Below are 22,295 nucleotides of genomic sequence, written 5' to 3'. Positions count from 1 at the left end.
CAGGCAGCAGAGAGACTGCATAAAGCGCCCTGTCAATTAACTTTTGACAATAAACGTTGCAAAAGGGAAACATTTACTATATAGCATCTCCTACGAAACACCACGAAGAACTGCAGGTAGTTCTTCATTTAAAAAAAAATCTCTGAGAAAAAACCATCAAACATTGACGTAAAATTACAGAGCAGAAAGATAGTAAATCAAAAAAGCTCAAGGGAAAAAAAAGGTGAGGAAAATGCGGCCTTGAACAGAATCATAGTAGTTTCACAGGTTTAGTAGTACAGTGTGGTTGTATAATGTAATATTGTTTGTGATGGTATCAGGTACAGTAATATAGTGTAATATTGTGATCTTACTAGGGAGTTTAGTGAAAAGAATCTGCTTCAGAAGTTCTAGTTCCTCCTCCGGTTCCACCTCGACAGATCCAAACGTTTCTCCTTCAGGCCACACTGCCCTGATTCAACACAAATCCCAGAGAATGAGCACATCCTTTCTAGTCCTAACTCCGCCATAACCTTTTCTATCAGATAACAAAACAGCAGGATCCTTCCCTACTATATAGTAGGCCAAAAACAGTATGTGACAAAAGTACCGGTAGTGTGTCTGAATTCACAGTACTCATAAAGAGCAGGAAAGAAGTACCCAGATGACCTACTTCTTCCAGCGAGATTCTGAAGTGTGCATACGATGGACACTTTACTATCCCATGAGGCATCGGGAGAGGATTTATGAATGGCAGTGATGCAACGCACGCAACTGATGCTGGTAAGTCACATGATCACAACATGGCGAATGTATTACGTCTGGATTTCATTCATAATATATTCATTCATACTATATAGAACATATAAAATATAAACAGAAATATATATATTTTTTTAATTCGAGTGACATGTATGGTTGCCTAAATATGTCATCCACAAAACTGCTGTAATAATTACACATTAGTAATTAGTTTTCTTTGAACTAATTGCATTAAGATGTTAACTGACCAAAATTATGAGATTACTCATTTTCACATATTTAAAATTATTGACAGATCTTCTACGAACCATTTAATGCATCAGTGACAAATAACATCTTTTTTAAGTATCAGGTGAATCAATCAGCGTCACACACTTTTTCTTGTGTGGAGTAGGGCTGTCAACTTTAGTCGTTTAGTCGACTAATCGGTCGATGCCGTCTTGGTCGACTGACATTCTCATTGGTCGACCAGTTGCATTTTTTTTTTTTTTACCAAAAGAAAGAAATTTTCATTGATTTACTCCTTGATATTTATTCCTTTATAAGCAGTTATATATGACTGTATTCTAAATATAATTAGCCTGTTTTATCCCCAACTTTAAATGCTGTAATTTAGGCTATTTTGTAACAGCGCCACAGTTTAGCGCACCACGTAGAACAGTCGGGAACCGCACCTGTGGCTGCACTGCTGCTGCGGCGGCGCGGACGCGCTTGGAAAAAACGAGAGCGTCGCTTCCATTATGAGCGCGCATATATACCGCGCCCCTACATTTGAAAAAACTAACTTGAGCGCGCAAAAGACGCGATATGTGAGCAGGCCCTTTATCGCCTTTATTATGCTGACTCAATAGATTGTGTTTTCTTATGTTTTTGTTTTTATTTGTACACTTGACACGTTTGAAAATAGCCTAAATAATGTAACAAAACGAAAATAAACCTATATGCCTTCCTACTATACAGCCTGTTATTATTAGGATCGTTTTTTAGGCTATTTGGGTTTTTTGTGTGTTTGTTTTAAAACGCCTAGATCGGCTGGACAAAAGTTAACCCATAGCTTTGAAAGTAAAGAAGAATAGACAGCCAGTATAAACGAGAGCTTTTGTTAGGATTTTTCATTATTTGGTAGTTTTAGCAGTTATATTTTTTGTAGCGTGTGGTGTTTGTGACTGTCACTATAGACCTAGGACAGAGCTTCTCACTTTGCAGTTAAAAAAAATCACTTCATTTTCAAAAGAATTGTATTATTATTATTATAGTTTTATGTATAATTGATGTTTTTTCGTTGTTGTTTTAGAAATGCTCTATGACAATTGTTCAATAAATGTTCAATCAAAATGCAAAACATCGGGTCTTTTTTTTTTTTAGTCGACGACAGCCCTAGTGTGGAGAAAAGCTAGGCATTTAAAAACGGTGAGAATCAAGAAGACACTCTCTGGGTGTTTTGGTGTGGCTGATGTCTTACCGTGCAGCCCGGAGTAAACTCAAAGCTTCAGGTCCTGAGCGAGATATAACGCAGTCTTGAATCTTGACCAAAGCTTCAGTCCTCTGCTCATTGACTGGAGTCTCCGATGCGGCGTCGAAGGGCACAGCACCCTCAGCCAGACTCTCTGACAGCTGCAGGCCCACACGAGAAACAGCAGACCCGAGTGTGTTTATATATTTTCAAAATCAGATCATTGTCCATCACTTGCTGGCGAGGCTGACTAACAGCAGGAGATGATGTACTGCTATTCCTGCAGATCCAGGATGTGCAATGTTTTTGAATTTTATACTCAATTTTAATCACTGAATTTATACAAGCGAAATTGAAAAGCTACATAAAATGTACAAAAACTATCTACCGAATGGGTGGTATTTGTAAATAGACTGAATATTTCGGAAATTAAATTTTTTTTAGTGTGAAATATTTGCAATTGAAATATTCACAGCTTAAATATACAATCATGTTGAATTTCAGCGCTCAAAAATGCAAGCCCTGAAAATACAATGCATTAAAGGGGTCATGACATGGCTTTTTAAAATTATTTTTAATATGTTCCTTGAGGTCGACATAACCTTTTTTTTTGCACAAAAAACTAAAAGCAAACAGAAATTAACATTATATGCCGAAAAACAATTATTTTCAACCCTCATTCTAAGCCTCTGTCTGGAATGATAAATTTTTAAGGGGCGGCTCTATTAAGGCTGGTCAGTAAACACCCGCTGTTATACAATACAATATTTATTTATAAGGCACATTTAAAAACAACCAAGGCTGACCGAAGTGCCGTACAGGATGGAATAAAACAAAATAATAATAAAAACTACCAACAAAGGAAAACACAACAATAGATAAAACCAAAATTAAGCAGTATTAAAGGCCAAGGAAAATAAATATGTCTTTAAAGAAGATTTGAAAGAGGAAACAGACGAGGCTAATCTAATGTGGAGAGGTAGGCTTTTCCAAAGTTTAGGGCCCGCACAGTTGCAAAGGCTCGCGCGATCACCTCGCTTTTTAAGTCTAGATCTAGGCACGATGAGTAGACATTGATCGCTAGATCTCAGACTTCTAGAGGGAGTGTAGGGCGAAGTAGATCAGTAAGGTACTGAGGGGCCAAATTGTTGAGTGCTTTATAAACAAATAATAAAATGTTAAAATCAATTCTAAAGTTGACAGGTAGCCAGTGCAGTGATGATAAAACCGGGGTGATCGACTCGTACTTACGGGTCCCAGTGAGAAGTCTAGCAGCTGCGTTTTGCACTAGCTGTAGACGGGAGAGGGAAGACTGAGAGACACCAACATAAAGAGAATTACAATAGTCTAAACGTGATGTAACAAAAGCATGGATCACTGTTTGGAAGTTACTCTTGGTTAAAAAAGGTTTCACTTTAGAAAGTTGGCGAAGATGAAAAAAGCACGATCTTACAACAGCACTGATCTGTTTATTAAAGTTTAGGTTATGATCGAACAGAAAGCCCAGATTTCTAGCGCATTGAGTTTCACAAGGTGCAAGTGGACCACGGTCAGCATCAAGAACACAGTTTTCCCTGGGCCCAAATAAAATGATTTCGGTTTTATTTTCATTTAAATTTAGAAAATTACTTGACAGCCAAAGCTTAAGTTCATTTAAACAGGCCAACATGATTGGCTAACGTCGTGCATAGGAAACAGTATCTGTTGAACGCAAGTAAGTGTTTTGAAAACACTGACTGTATCCAGTGTAGACAGTGGCAGTGATTATAATGGCTTGGGAAGCGACTGGTCTACATTTCTACTGATGTTTATTTTTATGCAAGTGTAATTGTGTACCAATGTACCAAGTGTAATTGATTATGTATCATTTTGATTTGTTGGGCCTGACACTGCATGGTTTACTTTTTGAGTGTATTTTATGTGTTGATGTCAATTCAGTCTTTTCATGTTTATCAATTTATAGGATGTTTTGGGATCACTGGTGATTGGACGTGAACAGCAGTTTATCCTTTCCAATAATTTGTCATTTAATGTTTTTACTGTCTGACAAAGATCAAAATGGTCTAAAGATTGTCCCATTTTTTATTATTAAAAATGCTCTGAGTGTTGTCCATCTTTCTTTCTGTTACTGATTTTCTATAACTCACCTGAAAGCCAGAAGATATGAGCTCTTGAGACACGATCTGCCATGTCTGTTCCAAGTCTTCAGCCGAGGGCTCTGTCTGAAGGCTCTTCTTGCTACGTTTCCTTCGTTTCACTCTTCTTTTCTGAAAGTCAAAAAAAGAAATGTATTTGTAAAATCCTTGCTTTTGAACCTTAATAGTTAGTCTAGAACCTTAGTCTAAAAAGATGGATCTTATGTCATTCAAATCTATGCATTTTCTCCACTTCATTTCAGGAAAACACGCTGTTCCTCGTCGTTTTAAAATGAAGAATTCGAGATCTTCTCCGAGACCCGACAGTGACGTCCGTTTCATGAGCGAATCTTTTGAACTTATCTTCAATGGCACCATTTATTTTCAAGTATTCAGCTGTAACTTAATGCCGTCTTTTTCTGAATGAAAGCCCGTATCACTCATATTATATCTACTGATGTCTCGATGAAAATGATTTCCCCCCAAATTTTAAACATTAGGCTTCAAAAAAAATATAAAAACCTTTAATTTAAGTGAACTTAAAACAATCCTCACTTAAACCCATAATAAATGTCATTTACCTATACCATACAGAAATTGAATAAGGTTATAAAACAGTCCGCACTCATAAATTTTAAATGAAATATAGATTAATCCTTATCAAAGCTACAAGCGTTCTTTAGTCGAGGGCAGTTAATAATTTTCTCTGTTCTCTATGTTCTTTAGGTTAACTTTACTGACAGACAGAATTAATGGCTCCTGTCACTTTAAGATCTGCCGCTGCTGACAGGATCTCACGCATCTCATTCTCTATTCAGCTACAGTTTACTTCCATTTAAGATTGTATTTAACTCATTTAAGACTGTTCTTGTGAGGATACTCGACAAAACGGACATTTTCGCATAAATGTGTGTGTTATTGTTCGTTCAAGCGCGAAAGAGAACTCGATACTGGCGCGCATCTTTCTGTGCGTCTCGTGTGTGTGTGCGCGCGTGTCAGGAGGACATTCACTGAAAGCGCGTTCTCTTTTGTCTTGTCGCGCATGATTGGTTTAAAGCATTTGCGTGAATAAGAGTGTGATCATAACCCTAGCTAAAGGATGACAGAAAGAACGGATGATGCGTTAATTGCTTAAATATTTTAACACGTTAGCTGGACAAAAATGAATCGCATGCGAAAATAATAATTTTTTCCTCACGGCCGCACGTCGGAGATCCGGCACGGTGCCCTGAGTGATCTCAATGAATGCCGTGTCATGTCTCACCTGCACTACCAGATTGTTTCGGCCCTTGCAGAATCTCTCCAGCATCCTCAGAAACAGATGTGTGGACTCCACCAGATCTCGGAGAAAAGAGCGCGGCTGCATTCGCTCATCAAATTTACGCAAGAGGGTCAGAAAAATCTCCCTGAACTCCATCAGATAAAAGATATTACCTGCACACACCGGAAGAAAACGAAACCAGTGACAAAGATGAGTGTGTCAGAGGAAAGGAAACATTTAAAGGGATAGTTCACTTTGAAATTAATTGTTGGTATGTTTTAGCTTACCTCAAGGGCATCCACGATGTAGGTGTCTTTGTTTCCACAGTAGTTTCAATTTTGATATTTTTAGGTCAAACCGTTCTTGTCTGTCAGTCATATAATGCAGGTCTATGGTCACCACCTCAAAGAGCATGCACAGAGAAGTCCAAATTAAACATGATTTAATGACTCGTAAATGTAAGTACACATTGATGGCCTAAGACACGAAACGAGCGGTTTGTGTGAGAAAACGAACAGCATTTATATCGTTTTTACCTCTTGTAAACACAGCCACGTCCAAGTGATCTGAGGGCGCCGGCGCTTCGGCCTTTTCTGGAAAGCACCGGAAGTGATCTCTCGCGCCTGTACGTCACTCATACAACTGTTTTATTTTTTATTTTTTTGGAATTGTTTTCTTTTACGACGGTTTAAACATCCCGGATAAGCGCAAATTAGTACCATTTTAATTAGCCGTCTTACCTACAATCTCTGTTCTGTGTAAACAATGAGTGACGTACACGCGCAAGGTTTCACTTCCGGCACTTTCCGGAAAAGACCGAAGCGCCGGCGCCCTCAGATCACTTGGACGTGGCTGTGTTTACAAGAGGTAAAACGATATAAATACTGTTGGTTTTCTCACACAAACCGCTCGTTTCGTGTCTTAGGCCATCAATGTGTACTTACATTTACGAGTCATTAAATCATGTTTAATTTGGACTTCTCTGTGCATGCTCTTTGAGGTGGTGACCATAGACCTGCATTATATGACTGACAGACAAGAACGGTTTGACCTAAAAATATCAAAATTGAAACTACTGCGGAAACAAAGACACCTACATCGTGGATGCCCTTGAGGTAAGCTAAAACATATCAAAAATTAATTTCAAAGTGAACTATCCCTTTAACAGTGGCAGTTATCTAATCCAATTTAAAATAAGCAGAGAAAAAAAAAAAAACATACTCTTGATGACACTAGAACTGTGTCGGATGTTTTCATCCTTTGAGCGATCCATTTCATTCACTGTCAGCAGCAGTTCCTGATACGCCTTCAGAGCCAAATGCATCCTGGTGAGAGGAGAAGATCACCCATTCATATTAAGAGGACTTCACTTAACTAAGTAATATGAACTTTTTTAGTCGTTCAAATATGCAGATGTCGGTTCTTATAGTTCAACACAAGATTCAGGGAGTTTTAAGACTTTGCTTTGTTCCAAACGTTGCCATTTCTTCTTGGCTCAGCTTTCACAAGGCAACATTTTAAGTCACGTGCCATAGACTGTATGTTCTGGGATTCGACTCATTGAGGTCATCTGTCAGGATTAAATCGAACGATTAATCTCTGAGATGCTCGCTAAACACCTTGTGAACTAAAATATTTGTATGTGTTTTGGATGGTTGCTCTGAAATATGTTTGTCTGACCAAATTTCAGCATTTCACTCTTGGCTCTAGGGTTAACCCACGATTCATTTTGAGAGGCGTTAGCAAAAGAAACACTCTGCTTTCACAGCCTGGTTGGTTGGGTCGGATTGCTTTTTCTCACCGCAAGCGAACCGCTCTCTTCTTTTCAAGCGGCCCGAGACCAACTCATTCGGGGGATCTCGGACTGATTTTTTGGTGCGGATCTGTGTGTGATTGTGTTCAAATATAATAGATCGCTTTTCACCAAAGAAAGAAAATGCGACAGTTTCCGAAACAAATTCTCCAAACAAGACAGGTTTGAAAACACCCTTAGTTTCTTCACGTGGAAATGACTGTACATATCAGGAAACAGGGAAATAACAAAGAGATACTTTTTAATAACAATAATAACTTTTTAATTACAAAGTAGTTTCCTATTGTTGAACACTTAAAAAACAGTCTCCACAAACTGCCTTTACAGAGGTTGTTGTTAGCATGCTACAGTACACATTTAATCAGTTGTCGTTCAATGGCTGTTTTTTGATAATTATTCTTTTTGATTATTACCGCTATCGCTCTTACACTCACGTGTCAACGTGAAAGTTTATTATTTGCATGCATTTTATATCCCTGCCAGTTTATTTTTTTGCATTTATTCATTTTCCTACTTGAATGCTACTGATCAATAATAAGACTTTGGTCATGTCGCTCACCCCTTCTTTGGCCTTTTTAAAGATTTCCATTTTTTAATTTATATCAACTTTTTAATAACAGAACTGATTCTACTGAAATGTAAACATTTAAAATGACAATAAATGGTAATAACTAGGGATGGCCCGATACCATTTTTTTTTCAAACCGATACGAGTACGAGTATTTACATTTGTGTACTTGCCGATACCGAGTACCGATACCGATATTTCTACCGCAAAAGTAATAGGCTCCCAGAAAAGAAGACGACTATTTTAGAACACAGGTTAGAAGACTGTTTTTATTTTCTTCTCTGCTTGTTTTAACAAGTCTAAAAATAAATAAAAATTTGTAAAATAATAAATGTATTAACACACAAACCACTGTTAATTTAACATAAAAGCAAGCAGGCTACTGCGTGCATGGTCTGGCATGACTGAATGCGCGCAAAGTGCGCTCCCTTAAATCCTAAAAAGCTGACAGTTCCTCGCGATCTCACACAACTCTGTTATTATCAATGAAGCTGACTGCACAATGAATCTTTCATAATATCCACAATTTGTTTGTTATAATTAGAGGATTTGCCAGCATACAGAATTCAGCACTGAACAAAAAAGTCCGGTTTGAGCGGTGAGGGGAGTCTATCTTAAATGCTTCTGATTGGCCATTCCGTTCAAGAAATAAACACATATGTCTGTGATTGGCTACATCGCTCAACGCTGTAACCATGTTATGAATAGAAACTCTGGCCTGTAAATCGTTTCTATTTTGTTGTAGTTGTTCTTGTTGCTTTTCTGCAAGAGATGAATAAAAATCTTTTAGTTTTTATGTTTTATTTATAGATATTTCTAGTTTGCGGGAGTCCCGCGAATCGTTTTATTCTCCCGTAACCCGCAAACACAGAGTGAGTGCATTACCGCCCGCGCCCGCGCTCGGCCATCAGATCTATGATGCGTCTTCAGATGTTTAATTAGATTGCTGGTGTTAAACGATGTAGCCTACTTTCTTTCCCTCCTCTCGACACCTTAGCTGAACATAACTTACAGTCTGCCTTGCTGTTGTCATCATCCCTTATCTTGAAATGAGCCCAAACCGCCGACATTATACTTTCCTATGCCTCAGTTCACCTCGACAAAGCACTCGCGGCGGCCAGTTTCGTTTTGCAAAATGTAGCTACGTGGTATCGGTGAATTTTTATGAGTACGAGTACGAGTATATGAGGACAGTATCGGCCCGATCCCCGATGCCAGTATCGGTATCGGGCCATCCCTAGTAATAACTTGTTTTCATGACAGAACATACATTAAATAATGAAGACATCACTAACAGGTTAAGTAAAAATATAATGAATTTGCAATACAGTGCATATAGTATTTAGCAAAATCCTCTTCTCTAGTTTTTTTTCTAGCTAAGTAATGAGTTTATGGACATTGAATCGCTTGTTTGAGGTAAATGTAAGGTTAAGTGACATTGTATAACCTACAAGCTGTTTTATTGACATCTTTCCTCTGTTGAAACACTTATTAAGCGATTACATGACCGACCGGGATAAAGGGGACATTTCAGTCAACTGTCCCAAGCATCATTCACGCTGACATCGTATAGCCTGGGCAAATCCTGATTGTTGCGTCCAGGTTAGGGTTGGGTTACCTTCTAGGAGCTTTATATTTTTAAAATAGTGACATTAGTTTGGCTGTACTGCTCAGTGATTTAGTCTTAAAAACCAACATGAAAAAAACAATTGATAAGACTGGATTTTGATCCTACCTGAAAAAAATTGTGATTTGATATTTTTGCCATATTGCCCCAACCCTAACTAGGGATTTACCATTCATGATTTTTCATTGCTGATTCCAATTTTATTATAAGCAAATTGGCCAATTCCGATACCAGTTGCCTTTTTTTTCTTTGTTTAAGCAAATTTATTCGCTCTATAACAGGCCAAACCGGCCTGAAACAAAACATATCAGTATCCATTTGAAATTAGAGGGAACCACTACATTTAATCATGATCCAAAAAAGCAGCTTTAAACATGAAGCATGAGCAGTTGTTTTTGATTTAAATTAGATTGCACAATTTTAAGATTTAAAGTAAAAACAGTGGTCTGATTTTAGATATGTGCAATTATGCTACATAAGACACACCTGCACAAAACAAAAACAACAGATGTACTGAATGAAAATGCAAATTTACTCTCCGACAGTAGGTGGCGCTTATGGCGCATTATAACGCCAAAACAATCTGTTACCTTAAATTATATGTTTATCTCTGTAAAGCTGCTTTGAAACAATCCATTGTTAAAAGCGCTATATAAATGAAGATGACTATGGAACAGCAGCGATTCCTCTTTTTTACAGCTATACACAAAGCACTGCGCTTATAAACAGGGATACCCCACCACAAATATTGATATTTTTCTTTCAATATTATTTCAAGCATCTTGAACAGTGAGCGGGGCTGCACGATTCATCGAAATGAAACCACGCGTGATTTGGCAAAGGCTGCGACTATTTTATGTGCAGATTGTCAGTGCAGCACGGCTCTGTGATCGGTAGTAAATGCTGCTCCATCTGAACACCAGAGGGCGTCTCTCTCACACACACACACACGCGCCAAATATGCCCAGCAGAAATAGATCACACACGTCATTCCAGGAAATCCCTATGGGCATCATACTATCACTGTAGCTGAATAAACAGAAGATTGAAACGCTTTGATTTATTAAATGTTATCTTTTGTTGGACAAGAGGTTTATGAATGCTTTCATGTTTGGAAAGATGTTTGACGCGTGTTGCTTTTTCAAATGCACGTTATAAGCGACTCAAACTTGCAGTGATTTCAGATGGAGCAGCGTTTACTACTGATCACAGAGCCGTCCGTCACTGACAAGCTTTGACCGACAAGCCTTTGCGATTTAATAATCGCAATAAGCCAAATCGGTTTAAGCGCGTTTCACGTTAATCTTGCTGTGACTGGTACAGTATTTTCTCTGCTAGCACATCTCTGTTCTCCTCTTTGAATCCGTCTTCAGTTTGTCCCGTCTCTAGCCTGTGTTAATGTCCTGCTTACAGACTTTGGAATTTTCCTCACAAATTAAATTACATTGTGGGAAATGATTACAATGCAGTTTGTGCGCAAGTCCAGAAGAGAAAGATCGGGCAAAATAAACAGAAAATGGGGCAATTATCGATCGTGTGTTTGGAGCAAAAAACGACTCTACCAATAACCTGACGTCGTCATACTCAGACTCTAGTCAGCATGTGAGTCTGAATCTGCTCCATTGGGCTGTGATTATGGGCCGTGTTTCAACCGAACCAGGAAAGAAAATCGATTGGATCGGCAAATGCCTTGATCGCGGTTCTCTGTTCCTCTTTTAAAATGAATGCGCTGTACATCTTCTATGAAAGACGCGATGGATGAATCTACACATCTCAGTTCTCCACTCTTTGTTGTAAACGAGTTCTAGGGCTGAAACGATTCATCGAGTTACTCGATTAACTCGATTACAAAAATTCCTTTTTTTGCCTCGAAGCCTCGTTAAATTCCTATGACGCGCACTATACGCGCAGGGATTTATACTATAGCGCGTGATACATTTTGAATTTAGTTGGCGCGATGGCGGAGAGTAAAGATGTCCATAAACGGCAGAGAATGTCTAAAGTTTGGGATGATTACATACTTAAAAAGGAAGAGAACAAGGTGCAATGTGTCTACTGCAAAGTAGACCTGGCATACCACAACCGTACGATTTCAATGATTCAGCATCTGAACCGAAAACATCCACTCCATGCTGTTTCACCAAGCGTCGCTGAAACAAGGTAAAATAATAGTAATCACACCGAACGCAGATAGAGCGTCAAATACGCATCTATCGCGTCTAGTTAGACGCTCGAACACTCGCTCGAGTTAAAATTTTTCAACTTGCGCGGAAGACGTTCACGCAAACGCGTAGCCCAATTCGCGTCAGTCGCGACGCTCGGCGCGAATGATGCGTCTATTCGCGTCTTTGCATTGACTTTGTATGTAATCTACTCGCGCAAATAATTCAATTTGCGTTCGATGTGAACACCATAAGCCTATGATACATTGATGTTCGCTGATTTTAATCCCATACTGTATTTGTAGCCCAGCCTGCTTCTCCAAATCCACTCGTACTTTTGGGGAAGACATTTTAATCGGCTACCAAAGTAATTGAGCATAGAACATTGTTGGCACTTATACTAAATGGGTAAAAATTGCAATAAGTTGGCTTAGTTTTGGAGCCAAATGTTGGAGTTGGAATAAATACCAGGTTTTTGTGGGTTTTTTTTTTTATAAATAAAAGCCAAATGCTTGATCATTTTACAGCCACATCATTTTCGTTATGCATTGTTTTGGTTGTTTTAAAACACAAAAAATGTTTTATCCGATTACTCGATTAATCGATTGATTAAGTGCTAGATTAATCGATTACAAAAAAGAATCGATAGCTGCAGCTGCAGCCCTATCGAGTTCATCCCAAGTGCTCTTTGGTGACATGATAAAATAAAATTCTGTATCAAATTTATAGACAAGACAAGTAGTTTGTTTAGGCATGGTTTGTAGGGAAATTACAAACCTGCGCACACATATTCAAACAAATATAACTATAGAATCAATTTTTAATGCGCATGTGAACGCCATCAGGCCACAGGTTCGCGTTTAAAGTCTGTTTAGAGAGAACGCCGTCGTCTTAGTGGCCCCTAATGTAATAACAAATGATCATTTTGCTGGAAGTGAATCAATCAAAACCAACTTTAGCCGAAATAACATTATTCAAAACCGCTATAAAGCCAAAACAATCTCTGTTACCGTAAATTGTATTTTATCTCTGTAAAGCTGCTTTGAAACAATCTTCATTGTTAAAAGCGCTATATAAATGAAGATGACTTGACTTGACATGGATTACGTTACTGTTGATCATCTGTCCATCATCGTATAAAGCCCCACCCTGACCATTTGATTGGTCCGAACAGCTTTGGTTCGAGCATAGTTGCTCCACAACGGATCAAGTCCAGACCGAACTTCCCGACCTCAAACGTTGTGTGCGAGGCTAAGTTCGGCTGGCATCCAGGCTATCTCTACCCCTAACCATGAGTAAAACTACAAGACCAACCTGCGAGACCAGGATGTGGCATCACTCTTGTCAGTGAGTATCATCTCATAGTAGTTGGTGATGTTCTTCTCAATGAAATGAAAGGTGCGGATGGACATGGTCTCAGACACCACATCCGGTCTGAAGTTCTGACCCCGGTTGAAGGCCATGAAGAAGGTTAACGCCCACAGATAGTACGTCTCATCGTGCTGCTGGGCCCGTTCCCGGATCAAGCCCTCCTGCTCACAAAACAAGACGCATGATAGGAAAAACTCAGAGAGAGAGAGAGTTTGAGTTTCAGTGATGCGGATGTCGTCATTCACCTTCACAAGGTACATGAGCCGATTATAGCAGTTCTCCAAGAAGTCGATGCAGAACTCGCGCAGGAAGAGACGTACATTTAACGCCGAGCGTCGTTGGCTCTCTGAATCTTGAGCCATCTGTTTGCGCTTGGGTACACGTCTCACGGGCTTACCCACGTCATGAGAATAGTTCTTATACTTAAGACATCAAAAAACATTCGTGTTAATAAAAGAGAGATATTTACAAGAACTTAAACAAAAAGTCCACTGAAATACGAAATTCTAACTTGTGTAATCGTTTTAAAGTGACACTTACATTGTGAAGTCCTTGGTGAAAAATCACATCTTTCTCCCCAACTGACTTCAGTCCTTCAATGACATACGAGCCACGGAAACGAGAGTGTCTTAAGAGAAGAGAATAAATGATTGTTGTATTTGCTTAGTATATATATTTGCACTAGATCATATCTTCACATAAACCTACTTTCAAACTTGACTAAATTAATAATACACCCTCGTATCATCATACAGCTCAAGCACTGCTGCTAAAAACAGCTTAAAAAATACCAATGACACATGAATAATTCGTCAAGCATCCTGACCCATAGCTAATATGATCACATTCTCTCACCTGGTGCCTCTCAGTAGCGTACGGCTGCGTTTTTCAGCTAGTTCTTTCTGTCTCAATAACTCCAGCTCCTGCATGTCTTTTTGTTTCTCCTGGGCAGAACGCATCTGTCCTGCATTCACCAAAAGCTCAGGAGTCTGCAGGAGTCATGTCAAAAACATACATCAAATACGTGAGATGAAAAGATCCATGTTTCCTGAGCATTTTAGTGTAAAACTCCAAGGTGTTTATTGAACTTGCAATCAAAAAGAAATAGTTCACCCAAAAATGCTAATTCTCTCACGCCAACAGATGAAGAGTTTGGTTCCAAAACGCGATAAACGGCATAAAAAAAAAAAAAAAAAGTTACTACAAAAATCAGTATTGTATCTGGTTGGTATTGAAAAGTCAATGTTTAATTTTAAATAAAATGCGATATCCGCCGTGTTATTCTGTCATGTTTTCTCCCTTTCTTTCGAAACCGCGACAAACGCCAGTCTCCCTTCTCTGCAGAATGCGATATATCCGCTCTCAACCAATCACAACGCACCATTCCACGCAATGTAAACAGTAACGGCAGCGCCTTAAATACACCCGGCTTCCTAGTTTTTCTTATCTATTTTGTACTTTTCGATAAACAAATAAAAAAATGAATAATTTGGACGGCATTGATGAACCTGTGGTTGTTTCTGCGGTGGGTGAGAAACGTAAGGCATCGAAATCGAGTCATTTACGTGAGAAGATTAAGAAGATGAGGCACTCGGGAGGAGGAAAAATGTTTTCAATCTTCTTTACAGTTCTTAATAAAAATATTATACTAAAACTTACGTTGTTGTGTATTTTTAACAGTTTCAATATGAAAAAAAAACAACTTTATATTGATTCAATGGATTAATTGCATTTTGAATAAAAAAATTGATTTATTGCATTTTGGGGGGAAAAATAATCCGTTTTTATAATAAATCTTTGAAAATCAAAACCAGGATTTAAATTTTTTTTGTTTGTTATTATGACCTACAAATGCTATGTGAAAGTTTGAAACAGAAAATAGTGGTTTTCATCTTTCCACTGTCTTGGTACCGGGTATATGCAGGAATCTTGAAGTTAATTTTAATACCTTTTCAAGACCTTCTCAATATTTTTTAATACCTCACCGCCACTTCAAGCTGTAACCATTTACATCAGTGATACTTTTAACTTAACAGTTTTAGTTTGTGATAAAGACTATAGACCACTCTGATAAAAAAAAAAAATCAAATAGGCTGGGATAGTAAATCAAAGCAAAGTTTTTTTAATACAAATGACTAAATTCACACACTTTTACGATGTTTTTGGGACTCAAACTGTTGGACAGCTAATTCAGAAAAAATACTTTCAAAATGTAAGACTTTATAAAGCCGTGATAAGACTTTTTAATACTTTTTAAGGGTCTTAATTTTCCCAAAATTGATTTATCACCTTTTAATACTTTTCAAGACCCCGCGGATACCCTGTGGTAAAGAAAACACATTTTTACTCAAATTAATCTAAATGGATTTATTGCGTTTTGGAACCAAACTCTTCAGATGACGAACTGACTTCCACAAGCAAAATATTTCAGCTGTTCATCCAATAAATGCAAGTGAACGGTTACCAAACCTTGATCTACAAGGTTGAGTAATAACAGACAATCAATTCAAATCCTAAAAAAAAAAAAAAGAAAAGAAAAAAATAAAGGAAAAGTAGCTACGATCAGATCGCTTCAGAAATAATCCACATGGATTACTTCTGCCTTTATGTGCTTTTTAAAACTTCAAAGATCTGATAACCATTCCCTTGCATTGCATGAACCAACATAGCCAAGATTGTGTTCTGAAGAAGAAATCTATCAGGTTATAAACTTGAGGGCATTAGTTGATGATAGAATTTTAATTGTTGGGTGAACTATTCCTTTAAAGATCCTTTACACGCAAACCAATCAGCCTTATGTGAAACATCAAGTCACCTGATCTCTGAACATGAGAGAGATGATTTCCAGGATGTGGAAGCTCCACTGCTGTTCACTCTGAGCACAGGCCAGAAACTTCAGCAGATCATCCAGTCCGCTCATGTGAACGGCCCACAGCAGTTTATCGTGAACACTGGCATCATCATCCACATTCTGCACATAAACGCACGCAAATCATCCAACACATAAAAAACACAACATTGCCAAAGGCAAACGGTGTGAAGGACCCAAGCTGTTTCTCTGAGTTTATCTTCAGCAGCAGAACTGCCAAACTTGGGAAAATGTTGAGAGAAAGATGGGGTGGCTAATAACAGATGCCTATGTGCTTGGCCCCTAATAATAATAATTTTGTTTTACAAGACAACAGTAAAACTACAATGGCTAAAATTATTAGATTTTTTTTATAAAGTTATTAAATAAAGGTGCTATATGTAACTTTTCTTCTAAAATGAATCCTTTTTTATTGCCTGTGTGTGAAGGGGTTGTAATCACACATCACAATGATCCACTTGTCGGGTTTTGCTATTACCTCTGAAGGCCAGTATTCCTATTTCTATGTGAAGTCTCCGGGTCGGATTTACCGCGAAATCCATCGGATGTGACGTGCATGCGCGCTCCCGAGCCTCTCTCCTTTTATATAGTCTATGCGACGGCACTGCAGCTCACGACATGGAGTCTGATAACACCAAACATGACCTGCCTCCAGCACAACACACACTCCAACACAAACTCCACAGAAATATACAAAACAAAACAAAAATGTATCTGCTGAAGCTCGTCAGGCCAAACGTCAATCGGATCGACTTAGGACGAAAACACGGATCAACATCGGCAGAGCGTTTGAATTATGGAGACCTCCGCTATTTTTATTGTGATAAATTACGAGTTTTCAGATATGCTGAAATAAATAATGGTAAACTGTAATGAAATGGCAAGGTAAACTACAACATACATGAGACATGAAATGAATACAAAAGACTTTTTCCAGGATAACAAAAAGTAGGTGCTTTAGGATGTAACTTTTATTTTATGTACTAGATCTACTGTCTACTGTCACTCATCCCACTACACATTTCCAGACACGTTCAGTGCAGTAATGTTACTTCCTACGATCTGTTACACTGAAATTCTAGTTCTAGTCTAGTTCACTAACCGTTTTCGTTATAATATTATACATTCACCTATGTTGACATTGCTGGTTGTGAAAGATACACGAATAGTTAGTGAAATGCCTTATGCTAGATAACACCACATGTCGGCTAAATGCAGTCAATGTAACGTTATCATGGTACGAGCATGGAGCATTAGTTCAACGTCAAGCTGATAAAAGTAGCCTATTATTGTAACATTGCAGTGGGAGTTTACATGAGTTTCCAGCATGTTTTGTGATGCTTTCTCAGGTGTGTTGAAAGTCTTGGTGTGGCCGTGTACCATGAGTGCTCGCTCTTGTGTTCGGGCACGAGCGCTCTTGTAAAAATTGGTTGCAATCTGAAACATCACCGATAGAGGCCGCTAAAAAATACATATAGCACCTTTAAATAAGCAAATAATTTTTTTTTTTAACTTGCAGCATGTTTGTATTGTAGAGTAACCTTTTATGTATGTAAATATCAAGGTCAAGTTGTTTGAATTTTATTTTGATTACTAGGTCAATGAAAATCAAGGATGTGTGGTATATCATATACGAGATTTCTGTGAGCATGTTTAAGTCTACAAACTCTCACCTTTTCCTCATATGGGTCTGCAGGGACGTGCAACACATTTCTGACCAGCAGCAAAACTCTCTCAATCAGTAAGTTATCTTCTTCGGCTCTTTGCTCCCAGTCCTCAGAGAAAAACATGAGGAATTAAGAATAATATTTCCACCCAATCACACCGTCTCGCATGTGAACATAGATTCGAGCCTCACCAGCTGAAGAAGGTTGTAGAGCGTTTCACTCAGCACGGTAAAGATCTTCTCATCCGCAAATGCCTTTAAACAGAGAAGATTACTTTAATAATTTTTATCAATATTCAGGGTTGGACAATAAGGACTGCATGATGCAGAGGCGGCCTTTGCAAATCATACCTGAATGAATCAGCTGATTTGAATGAATCATTTGACTGAATTGAATCAATGACTCACTCTTTAAGTGCCATGGTGGTTTACTTTTATATTAAAAAAGTATAATTTTTTTATTATGGTTAAAGATAGATAGAATGTGTAGATAGAATGCATTTATAAATAGACTTGAGAAGTGAAATATGAGATAACATTGTTGAAAATAATGGATATAACTAATGTGGCTATTGAGAGTCACGGTCATAGTGCCACTGCACCACATTCATTCGATTTTTATAGGATTCTTATATTTACCCGTGTGAATGCATGTGCCCACACAGTGCATTGTTTTCATAAAGCCACCGGTGTCATTTGTTTCTTTGTTCTTGTATTAATGACAGTTCATTTGTCTTCAGAGATTGCTTGAGAACTTTTTACTTAGGCTGAAACTTAATTTTAGCAATGATAATGAATTGGTATTGAGAATTGTGAAGATTACATGCGTTTAGGTTTCTCTTACGTATCTTTCGCATGTTGTGATTACTGCTGCTTTAATCAAACTGGTAACGAGTGCAGCAATAAGACCGTAATGAGGCAGCTTCTAATTATGAGGTCTAAAGAAAACGTTTGTTGCGCATTGGAAGCAGCAGTTAACATATGTCAAAAATGAAGAAAACAAATCTTTCATTTTTTATTTTATGCAGTGGGGCCAATGAAAATGCAAGTAAAAATCAGAACCACAAATATCCAGAAGGCGTCAGCAGTGTTTCCCACAGGAGTTTGTGAAACTGTGGTGGGTGGACCTCGGTCTCTCCAGGCGGTAAAATAATGTGTACATTTTAAAGTTAAATTAATAAATCTGGTGCACTTTTAAAGATAAAATGAAGAGCTTCAACCCATATTCAGCATGCAAATTGATGAAAGAAAAAGTCATTGACTTGTACCTGAACTTTAATAACTTAGTTCACCCAGAAAACATCCACAACAGAACCGGAAGACAATACAATGCTGAATAAAGTCGTAGTTTTTGTTATTTTTGGACCAAAATGTATTTTCGATGCTTCAACACACTCTAGCTAACCCACTGATGTCACATGGACTACTTTGATGATGTCTTTATTTCCTTTCTGGACAAGGACAGTATACCGTACACACATTTACAATGGAGGGACAGAAAGCTCTCGGACTAAATCTAAAATATCTTAAACTGTGTCCTGAAGATGAACGGAGGTCTGACGGGCTTGGGACGACATGAGGGCGAGTCATTAATGACATCATTTTAATTTTTGGGTGAACTATCCCTTTAATGATAACTTTAATACCTTAAAAACTTTAATCCATTAACTATTACTCTTTTTAGATGTGATATTGTCTCAGTCTACATTAACTACATAATACTGCTACGAATAATGATGTTATAATATTCTTCCTATGACAGTAACAGCCATATATTGTAAAAAATAATTCACTGAAAAATAAATAAAACTTTCATAATTAGTTTTGTCCTAATTTCTATACAAGCAAGAGATAAACCCGTTTTATTTTGATGGAAACTGGAGTCGTGTTTTTTTTTTTTTTTTTTAAATGCGTCTCATTACAAATGTAGTGAAATGCTCAACTATGTCAATCGTCAACTATGCAAATGTAAAAATAATGCGTAACTGCGTTCGAACCCGCAGAGCTGATGATCACGTGCTAATCGCGCAAACAGACGGTCTTTTGATAATGAAAACAATTTTAGTTTGTTTGACAGCAATGGCGCAAAACACGACATTAAAGACATTTGATGTTATTATGAGAAGTTTAAATATATTTTCGGCCCGCCACAGACTAGTTAATGAATAGGAAGCACTGAAATCTATTTGTGGCCGTCAATGCTGATATTGTGGCGGGCCGCCACAAATAAATCAATATATGGGAAACACTGGTCAAGCCTTCAGGCTTTGTTGTGTGTTATACCTCTTTATAGGCCTGAAGGTATGATGTCACTTGCAGGAAGTGATGTCGGAAGGCCGGATCATCGGGAACTTTTCCAAAGCAGAGCAGCGCTGGCTGGGTCAGGTTCACCATTAGCCTGAGAATGATTTGAATCAGTCAGGTCTCTTATTTTTGTCATTGGATACTTTATTATTTGAATCATTTGTCATTGCAGACATTAAAAAAAGAATGAGCTCAAACACCTAATACAGGCATCAAACAGCGGTTTGTCCTGCGTGTGCTGGGTGATGATGGGTAAGAGGTCGTTCTGAAGGATCTGTCCAGCTCCCAGCTGCTGTCTGATGTCCCTCGTGTCGTCCTCGTGTCTCAGGTAACGAATCAGATCCTTTACGCTCTCTAAAATCAACAAATAAACCGTCTCAAGATCATTTTTCGTCATTAAATTCAAAATACATGTAACAGAGAAGACAAAATGCATCAAACGTTCTCCTGATATTCCTTCTGTAAAGTAGTTTGGTTTAAAGGTTTGAGCGTTACCAAGGCAGTCTGCTTCTTTGTGGTAAACGTCCTCCTCCAGAAAGCCCAGCGCACTGCACGTGGCCAATAACTCACAGTTCATCATGAACAAGTCCATACAGCAGTTCTATCCGAGAGAGTAACTGGGTCCAAATCTGCAAAGAAGAGACTGATTTAAAAATTCAGTGTCCATTTGTTTATGTAGATTTCAATTACAATACATATCTTTAAAGGCTGTTTTCTCAAACAGAGTCAGAAATCTCCACTTCAGCAGAACTTGCACCAAACTTTTATTCCTATGCATATTCTCAAGGTTTGTACTGAGGGATTTTTTTATATTATAAATTTTATACAACAAATATGGTGAAAATGGTGATTTTTTCCCCCCTGTCAGTTGACAGTATTTTCAGATTTATGGAGCGAAAAAAAAAAGGAGAAATCCAAATTTGGACTAATTTAACTTAATTTTGAACCTGGCTCAATCCAGTGTCCGGATTTCTGTTCTGGGTATGTATGCAAATTAGTGCAAATTTAGTTAGATAATGCATAATTTGCATATTTAAATAAAACATTTCAGAAAACTTGATACTTAACCTGTTAACTGTCACCCCCCTTTTTTTGAATAGACATGAAAATGCACATTTCGAACATAAATGGTTGTAATTCAAGAATGCTTTGGAATATAGATGTAAGATTGGTCTTGTTTTAAAGAAGACATTTGGCAGATTTATGTAGAAGTGAAATAAATTAAGAAAGTGAAACAGAAAAAAAGTTATAGAAGTTTGAGTTTATGGAAATGTACAATGTAAAAAAAATAATTATTCATATTTTATATAAAATCTATATTTTCAAAACCTGGGCTACTCTAAAACTGCAGAAAAATCAAAGCCAAAAATCTGAACAAGTTGTGTTTCAAATTGTAGGTTGATATCTCAAAAAATGAGCTTTCAGTAAGATTTTGTTTGGGCGCAGTACCAAACTTTTTCACTAGGTCACAACCAGACTCCATTACTGCCCATATAAGGGCGCCTCCATTTCCATATGTGTTTTGAGTGATATGAACCATTATTTCCACAATTTTCATACAATTTATGAAGTAGAGATCCTATGCAGAAGTAGTATGGGAAGTTTGGCAGATTTTGATATGAATTCAACCTCTAAGAAACACATACAAAGAACACGCATGTGCGTCATAGCTCGCTGCCACATCACAAATGGTGAATTTATTATTTTTTTCTTTATATTAAAACATTTTCAGACTTTTTTTTTCTAAAATAATTGAATGTATGCTATCTTTTGAACTCTTGGTATGAAAACAAACTAGGTTTCTACAATTTTTTTCATGATTTTTCATGTTCATTGCTATTTCAAAATAAAGGTCTGAACACGCCTAGGAGTATGAAAATATTCTTGTTGCAAATTGATATATTACGGCTCCTCTGTAATTTATTTTGAAAATCAATCACCAAATATGGAAACTAGAGATTGTAAGCTTTCAAATGATATATAGTTTATCAATATTACTCAAGGTTTTCACTAAGATATTGTTGTTTTAAAAATATAATGGTAAACGTCCCACCTGTGGGACGGTGATTAACCTACAGTAAACATTTTTTTTCCATTTTTTTAATTAAAAGAAAACAAAATGGAAGAAAGAGTTCAAACTTAACACAATCTTGCAGCTCAAACAGTGTAGAACAATTTTAATATGTTTTGCTCCTTTTGTATTTTGCATTTACTTGTACTTTTACTTTCAATACTTAAGTAGGCCTATGTTTAACTAAAAAAAACTTTTCATACTCAAGTACAATAATGATCAAATACTTTAAAACTCAAGTAATATTCTAAACA

At 37.5% G+C, this 22,295-nt stretch overlaps 1 protein-coding gene across 1 annotated transcript in view; it reads right to left on the bottom strand.

The window, feature by feature from the left end:
• timeless (timeless circadian clock) overlaps positions 1 to 20,607 on the bottom strand; it is a 43,372-nt gene extending 22,765 nt beyond the window's left edge. Inside the window, exons 1-15 of the mRNA XM_056252426.1 lie at positions 20,466 to 20,607; positions 20,171 to 20,324; positions 19,950 to 20,064; positions 17,859 to 17,921; positions 17,674 to 17,775; positions 15,947 to 16,102; positions 13,987 to 14,120; positions 13,672 to 13,759; positions 13,377 to 13,553; positions 13,075 to 13,292; positions 6,812 to 6,915; positions 5,594 to 5,763; positions 4,342 to 4,461; positions 2,204 to 2,355; positions 354 to 451 (exon numbers count right to left, since the gene is read on the bottom strand). Coding sequence (XP_056108401.1) covers positions 354 to 451; positions 2,204 to 2,355; positions 4,342 to 4,461; positions 5,594 to 5,763; positions 6,812 to 6,915; positions 13,075 to 13,292; positions 13,377 to 13,553; positions 13,672 to 13,759; positions 13,987 to 14,120; positions 15,947 to 16,102; positions 17,674 to 17,775; positions 17,859 to 17,921; positions 19,950 to 20,064; positions 20,171 to 20,324; positions 20,466 to 20,562 — 1,948 coding nt within the window. The 5' untranslated portion in view covers positions 20,563 to 20,607. The remainder of the gene's footprint in view (positions 1 to 353; positions 452 to 2,203; positions 2,356 to 4,341; positions 4,462 to 5,593; positions 5,764 to 6,811; positions 6,916 to 13,074; positions 13,293 to 13,376; positions 13,554 to 13,671; positions 13,760 to 13,986; positions 14,121 to 15,946; positions 16,103 to 17,673; positions 17,776 to 17,858; positions 17,922 to 19,949; positions 20,065 to 20,170; positions 20,325 to 20,465) is intronic.
• Between the last annotated feature and the right edge of the window lie 1,688 nt (positions 20,608 to 22,295).

This window comes from Rhinichthys klamathensis, unplaced genomic scaffold (assembly GCF_029890125.1).
Source record: "Rhinichthys klamathensis goyatoka isolate OS25496 unplaced genomic scaffold, OSU_Roscu_1.1 h1tg000095l_1, whole genome shotgun sequence".
In the NCBI taxonomy this organism is placed as follows: domain Eukaryota; kingdom Metazoa; phylum Chordata; class Actinopteri; order Cypriniformes; family Leuciscidae; genus Rhinichthys; species Rhinichthys klamathensis.
The sequence above is the reverse complement of the archived record's forward strand: the minus strand, read 5'-3'. Positions and strand labels throughout refer to the sequence as shown.